This window comes from Cervus elaphus, chromosome 13, assembly GCF_910594005.1.
Source record: "Cervus elaphus chromosome 13, mCerEla1.1, whole genome shotgun sequence".
In the NCBI taxonomy this organism is placed as follows: Eukaryota; Metazoa; Chordata; class Mammalia; order Artiodactyla; family Cervidae; genus Cervus; species Cervus elaphus.
The window spans coordinates 71,005,512-71,013,294 of NC_057827.1; the positions used below are offsets into that span (position 1 = coordinate 71,005,512).

The 7,783-nt window shown below is 52.4% G+C and overlaps 1 protein-coding gene across 1 annotated transcript; it reads right to left on the reverse strand.

Annotated features, from left to right (window-relative positions):
- Positions 1–653: 653 nt before the first annotated feature.
- Positions 654–1,209, reverse strand: LOC122706201 (60S ribosomal protein L12-like). The gene has a single exon (XM_043921240.1). The coding sequence runs from the start codon at positions 1,137–1,139 to the stop codon at positions 654–656; it is 486 nt and encodes a 161-aa protein (XP_043777175.1). The 5' UTR covers positions 1,140–1,209.
- Between the last annotated feature and the right edge of the window lie 6,574 nt (positions 1,210–7,783).

Genomic DNA, 7,783 nt, shown 5'->3' on the forward strand with positions numbered 1-7,783 from the left:
TTTAATATGAAAAAAAAAAAAAAGAATTTTCCAGTTTGTTGTGATCCATACAGTCAAAGGCTCTAGCGTAGTCAATGAAGCAGAAGTAGATATTTTTCTGGAACTCTCTTGCTTTTTTGATGATCCAACAGATGTTGGTAATTTGATCTCTGGTCCCTCTGCCCTTTTTGCCCCTCTGCTCCCTACCTCTTCTGTCTTTTCTAAATCCAGCTTGAACATCTGAAAGCTCTCTGTTCATGTACTGCTGAGGGCTAGCTTGAAGGACTTTGAGCATGACCCTACTAGCTTGTGAAATGAGCACGACTGTATAGTAGTTTAAACTTTCTTCGGCATCGCCCGTCTTTGGGACTGGAATGAAAACTGACCTTTTCCAGTCCTGTGGCCATTGCTGAGTATCATCTTTTAGGATTTGAAATACCTCAGCTGGAATTCGGTCACTTCCGCTAACATTGTTTGTAGTAATGCTTCCTAGGGCCCACTTGACTTCACACTTCAGGATGTCTGGCTCTAGGTGAGTGATCACACCATTGTGGTTATTCAAGTCATTAAGATCTTTATTGTACAGTTCTTCTGTGTATTCCTCTTTTTTTTTTTTTTTGGCTGTCAAATAATCCTTTATTTTTCTTTTCCCTTTGCAGTTCTTAACTAACTGGTCACTCCACCGCACCACTGTTGATGTCATCTACGATGTCATGAGGGTGGCGGCCATCAACACCGCAGCCCCCAGATGGGGTGCTTTCTAGGATCTTTTTAATGGTTCCAGAGCATTCTCTAGCTAGAGATCGATGCCGCACCTGCTGGGCAATATCGACAATCTCATCAAAAGTGATGTTTCCACTGTGTTTAATGTTTTTCTGCTTCTTTCTATTTCTTGGTGGTTCCTTGAGGGCTTTGATGATCAGGGCAGAAGCAGAAGGTACCATCTCAATCCGGGCCTGTCTGTTCTGGATGATCAGTCTCACTGTAATCCTTAGACCTTTCCAATCACCAGTTGCCCTGGCGATGTTATCACATACCTCTTTTGGAGACAGACCCAGAGGGCCAGTCTTGGGGACCAGGGCAGACGTGGCACCAAATTCCCCACCGGTGCACCTCAGGTATATGACTTTGATCTCATTGGGGTCGAACTTAGGTGGCATGGTGGAGGCGGCTGGTGTCGGAAGAACCTGGATTTGGGATAACAAATTTGCACTTTTGCCTCCTCCAAGCCGAAAGCTCTTCTGTGTATTCTTTCCATCTCTTCTTAATCTCTTCTGCTTCTGTTAGGTCCATACATTTTCTGTCCTTTATCGTGCCCATCCTTGCATGAAACGTCCCTTGATATCTCCAATTTTCTTGAAGAGGTCTCTAGTCCTTCCCACTCTATTGTTTTCCTCCACTTCTTTGTGCTGATCACTGAAGGCTTTCTCTCTCCCTGCTGTTCTCTGGAGTTCTGCATTCAGTTGGGAATATCCGTTTCTCCCTGACTTTTCAATGCTCTTCTTCCCTTGGCTATTTGTAAAGGCTCCTCAGACAACCACTTTGCCTTCTTGCATTTCTTTTCCCTTGGGATGGTTTTCGTCACTGACTCCTGTACAGTGTTACAAACCTCTGTCCATGGTTCTTCAGGCCCTCTGTCCACCAGATTCAATCCCTTGACTCTGTTCATCACTTCCACTATATAGTCATAAGGGATTTGATTTAGGTCATACCTGAATGGACTAGTGATTTTCCTTACTTTCTTCAGTTTAAGTATGAATTTGGCAATAAGGAGTTCATGATCTGAACCACAGTCAGCTCCAGGTCTTGTTTTTGCTGACTGTATAGAGCTTCTCCGTGTTCAGCTGCAAACAACAATCAATCTGATTTCTATTTTGATCATCAGTGATGTCCATGTGTAGAGTCGTCTCTTCTGTTGCTGTGAAAGGGTGCCTGCTATGACCGGTGCGTTCTCTTGGCAAAGCTGTCCACCTTTGCCCTGCTTCACTCTGCTCCATGGTCAAACCTGCCTGTTACTCCAGGTGACTCTTGACTTCCGACTTTCGCTTTCCGGTCCCCTATAATGAAAGGGACGTCTTTTCTGGGTGTTAGTTCTAGAAAGTATTGAACGTCTTCATAGAACTGTTCGACTTCAGCTTCTTCAGTGTTAACTCGTCAGGGCATAGACTTGGATTACCGTGATATTGAATGGTTTACCTTGGAAATGAACAGAGATCATTCTGTTGTTTTGGAGATTGCATCCAAGTACTGCATTTCGGACTCTTTTGTTGACTATGAGGGCTACTCCATTTCTTCTAAGGGATTTTTGCCCACAGCAGTAGATATAATGGTCATCTAAATTAAATTCACCCATTCCAGTCCAAGTTAGTTCACTGATTCCTAAGATGTTAATGTTCACCCTTGCCATCTCCTGCTTGACCACGTCCAATTTATCTTGACTCATGGACATAACATTCCAGGTTCCTGTGCAATACTGTTATTTACAGCATCAGACTTTAAGTTCACTACCAGACACATCCACAACTGAGCGTCGCTTCTGCTTTGGCCCAGCCACTTGAATCCTTCTGGAGCTATTTCTCCACCCTTCTCCAGTAGCATACTGGGCACCTACCAACCTGGGGAGTTCATCTTTCAGTGTCCTATCTTTTCGCCTTTTCATATAGTTCATGGGGTTCTCGAGGCAAGAATACTGAAGTGGTCTGCCGTTCCCTTCTCCACTGGACCACGTTTTATCAGAACTCTCCACTGTGACTAGGGGTGACCCTGCATGGCATGGCTCATGGCTACACCGAGTTATGCAAGCCTGTTTGCCTCAACAAGGCTGTGATCCATGAAGGGAGCGCTGAAAATATCAAATCCCAAATCCCTTGTAACTGCACACATCTTGGAAGATTTAATCCAACCCACAGTATGCTCTTCCCTCCCTCACTAGGACCTGCAGACACCAGCCCACACACCCCCAGGCTCCTGACAGTGTAAATGACAAATCCGGCAAACCTTTTGATGTGTAAACCCTCTTTTCCCAAATTAGGCTTGTACTTAACCTCCTTGGACATGCTGGGATCTGACTCTAATTGTAGGTTTGGGGTGGTGAGGGGCGGTGGAATTGGAGCAAAGTGGAAATCGGCACCTGCTTGCAAAGTAACCACATCAGAAGAGGTCACTGCTGGGCCTGCAGAGGAGGCAGGACTGGACCCATGGGAGGGGGCGGCACCCTTAGCGTGGCCACTGGTTACTGTGGGACTCTGGCATCTAGATCTGCCCCAAATCCAGCGTCCAGCTCTGTCTCCATCAGAGCCCTGACGTTCAGGGGACCTGCAGACGGAGGTCAGCTCAGCCTGTCTTGGGATTTTGAACCCTCTGGATCTTGCTGGGGCCGCCTTGGGAGCACATCCGCTCTGCAGGCTTGGGGGAGCAGAGACCCTGTCAGTGATGGAAGGAACACTCTTGCTCTCTGACCTGCCTTGAGCTCAGGATTCAACCTCCCAACCGTGTCACTTTATTTCCTTAGACCCTGGTGCAGTTCCTCCAGCGGCCCCTCCCACTGTCCTGAGCTCTGCCCGCCCCGCCCACCCCATCACTGGTTGTGCAAGTAACCGTTTCACCACAGTGTACCGCGTGCTGTTATGTTCAGTCGCTCAGTTGTGTCCATCTCTTTGTGACCCCATGAACTGCAGCAAAACAGGCTTCCCTGTCCTTCACCATCTCCCAGAGTTTGCTCAAATTCGTGTCGATTGAGCCAGTGGTGCCATCCAACCACCTCTTCCTCTGCCACCCGCTTCTTCTCTTGCCTTCAATCTTTCCCAGCATCAGGGTCTTTTCCAGTGAGTCAATTCTGCATCAGGTGGCCAAAGTATTGGGGCTTCGGCTTCAGCATCAGTCCTTCTAACGAATATTCAGGGTTGATTTCCTTTAGGATGGACTGATTTGATCTCTTTGCTGTCCAAGGGTCTCTCAAGCGTCTTCTCCAGCAGCACAGCTCAAAACATCAATTCTTTGGGGCTCAGTCTTCATGGTCCAAATCAAACACTTGTACACGACCACTGGAAAAACCATAGCTTTGACTATACAGACCTTTGTCAGGAAAGTGACGTCTTTGCTTTTTAATATGCTGTCTAGGTTTTTCATAGCTTTTCTTCCAAGGAGCAGACATCTTTTAATTTCATGGCTACAGTCACTGTCTGCAGTGATTTTGGAGCTCAGGAAAATAAAGTCTGTCACTGTTTCCATTTTTTCCCTTTTTATTTGCCATGAAGTGATGGGACCATGACCTTAGTTTTTTGAATGTTGAGTTTTAAGGCAGCTTTTTCACTCACCCTCACCAAAAGGCTCTTTGGCTCTTCTTCACTTTCAGCCATCAGAGTGGTATCATCTGCATATCTGAGGTTGTTGATATTTCTCCAGTTACCATGGCTCCAAATGTCCCACGGTCCCATCACTGGGTCCTCACAGCCTCCAACCTGGTAGGGCGTGTGGACTATCTGAGATGTCCCCCTGGTCGGCCGGGGTCTGCAGCAGCCGTGGGTGCCCGCGCGGTGGGAGGCAGGACTCGGCATGGAAAACAGGCAGGAGTCCAGGCTGACCCTGGGCTCTCCGAGGCTTCTGCAGGGTGGAGGGTCGCCTGGACACAGCGATCTGTGTCTCGCTGATGGGAGCCCAGGTTGCAACTAGCTCTGACCAGAAGGAAGCATCTGCGGGCCTGGTTAGGTGTCCAAGGAGGCCGGGCAGCCCCGCCCAGACCCGCAGAAGAGGTGCCCGGCTGGTCCCGCCGCCCAGCCTGCCGCTGAACCTGAGCCCCGGAGCAGCTGCAGTTTTGAGAAGCCGCGCTTCGGGGCGGTCTGTTACACATGCACCTTCCAGCGGGGTCGCTGCCCCTGCTGCGGCTGAGAGGCCAAGGAAACCAGAAGACGTGCCCCCGCATTCGTCCTGGACCTCACTGAGGACAGTGGCCTGTGGCAGGACGTCCCACTGATCGCCCAGCTGGGCTCGCCAGCAGACAGATGGAAACAGCAGCAGCAGGTCCACCTGGCTTTTCCCCCAGCTCTCGCCCGGGGGGCAGTCGAAGGCGGTTCCAGGGAGCCCACTGGGGTTTCTTATCTACCCACATCCTTGTCCAGCCTTGACTGGACTGGACCCACACTGTCATTTCTACCAGGTTGACTTGTGGGTCACATTCAGTCCAAACTTCGGAGGAAAAAAAAGACATTATTTGCAGGACTCCCCAAGCCCCCCAAACTCAGAATTCATAAAGAGAAAGACCGACAAGACTCAACTTTACGTGAATTTAAAACTTCTGATCATATACTGTATGACTCAAGAAGCTCAAACAGGGGCTCTGTCTCAGCCCAGAGGGGTGGGATGGGGCGGGAGATGGGAGGGAGGTTCAAACGGGGTGGGATATGTACACCTATGGCTGATTCAGGTTGGGGATTGACAGAAGCCAACAGAATTCTGTAAATTTTGTATTTTTATTTCAATAAAAAATAAATTAATAATAAAAAAAACCTCCTGGTCAGCACAGGAAGCCCAAACTGGTAAAACGTTTCTGCAACACAGCTCTCTGACAGCGGACAGGTTGGACCACGTGGTTTAAAGGTCCTATTTGGCAGAAGAGACCACAGTTGCTTCCGAACTGGGAAAAGAAAAAAAAAAAAAAAACTTGCAACCTACATAATGGAAAAACTGACAGATATAACCATGTAAAAATTAAAAATATCTCAGAGCAAAAGATACCATAGGCAAACATAGCTGGTCCAAGCTGCTCCTCCAGCTCAGGGTACAAATAAGGTCACATATTTCTGTTCTTCACGGCACCCTGCCCGCTCACACGGCCGGGACGCTTTCCACGGCGGCTCAGCCCCCATCACCTCAGGCGTGTTTGCTTTTGACACCGGGGCACCCCGCCCCCGGCGACACGCCGGCCCCGGGACACCTGTGTGCGGGCGGTGCCCCCAGCGGCACAGGGGCTCCGGTTGCTGGGACGCCATCGACGCGTTCCCGGCCGGGATGCTGCCCACGTCAGAAGGACTGGCGTGAACTCTAGGATGACAACCAGAGGCTGGCTCCTCCTGAGCAAGTGGCGTGGGGACTCTGTCCACATCCCTAACACAGAGAGGCATTGGACGTTAAGAACAATAATAAAATGCGTGGCAAAGCTGAAAAGCCAGGAGGGACGGGGTAAGAGAGGATGGGTAGGTGTTGAACCCTTGGGGGCAGGGCAGTGGCGCCCAACACGTCTGGGAGGTGCTGGGGCTGTGGTGCCCCCAAAGCCGACCCTGGGGGTCTGCCCCCCTGGAGGGTCCGAGGGAAGGCAGAGGTACGCGGGGTCCTCGCCGGCACAGCACGGCATCCCTGGGGCGCTGCCTGCTCTGGGGTGTCCTTCGGGTGCAGAAAGCGGGCCCTGGGGCTCGGGACACCCGGTCAGAGCTGCGATGGCCGTGGGCCCTTGGGCACTTCTGCAACCTCCCGGCGCCTCCAGGAGTGAAAACCGCATCCTCAGCCCAGCCCTCCCGTAAGCTGGGCCCCGGCCACAGGAGTTACTTCTGTGAAGTGGCAAGGCCTGGAGTACAGAGAATGCCGTGAAGCATTTGCGAACGGTGGGCTCTGTGCCAGCCCTCACCCGGGGCAGGGAACTGAGTCCAGCCTGGAAAGATGCCCACAAGGCGCGGGGTGCAGGAGAGGCCAAGGCAGGTCTTCACTCTGCGTCCACTCCCCGCCAGCATCTCTCGTCCACACGGAAGTGCTCTGACACCCTGACCTCAACTGTGCCGGCTGCCAGGGGCTCCAGCTTCTGTCTCATCACCGCGCAGAGCCGCCTCGCCCGGCGGGAGCCTCCGACCAGGAGCCTGACGTTGACCCACGTGGCTGACCCAGCACATGTCTTCCTTCTCAGCGACCACCCTGGGCAGCCGTCCCTGAGCGCCAGGCTCTGAGTCCAGTCCCGGGTCTGGGAGCTGGGGAGCTGGGGAGCTGGGGCCATGAGGAGGTAGTGGCTCCCCACCTTTGCAAACCACTGTCCAGGAGAGGCCCTCCCGAGGCAGTCACGACGGCAGGGGCACGGTCCACCAGCCCCTGCCGACCCCAGCTGGGAGCCCGGGGTCCTCAAGACCACCGTCCATGTGAGCATTCACCAGAACTCACTGAGCGTGCCCATGCGCCCAGCTGTGGCCGCGACCCCGACAGGGCACAGATGAAAGTCTCAAGGTGGGGAGGGCCTGGGCGGGGCTCAGGAGGGCTGGGCACCAGCCTCCAGATGTCATCTCCCCCTGGAGTCCTAATGTGTGACCTCCCCATGGGGTGTTGCCACTTGGGGTCCAGGATCCTCACTGGAGCGCCACACCCGACCACCTCTCTGGGGGGCAGGCTGACCCGTGGCCCACTCTACATCACACTGACCCACAGGCCACCAGACACCAGAGACCCTTTTGCCAGGCAGGACACCCCAGAGGCCTAGAGATCACCTCTCAGGAGCTGAGGGCCAGGTGGTCTGCAGTCCATGCCTTTCAAGCAGAGGAAGAGACCAGTCCGCACGGGCCGGGGAGCGGCTCTTCCTAGGACCAGCCGGCCGAGGGGGCCATCGGATGTATTTGAGCCCACCTCATGCCCCCACTCCATCCTCTGTGGCAATGCTGACCATCACAGAAACCCCCTGCGGAGGCGCTGAACTCAACCTGGCTTTGAACTAAGTCAATGCTGAGGCTTTGACAAGTGTTTTAGAGTTATTGTAGAAGCTGACCACATCATAAGCGAAGAAATAATGCCCAAGCTCTCAGTGACCATGACTGACCACCCCTGCCCCGCCCCG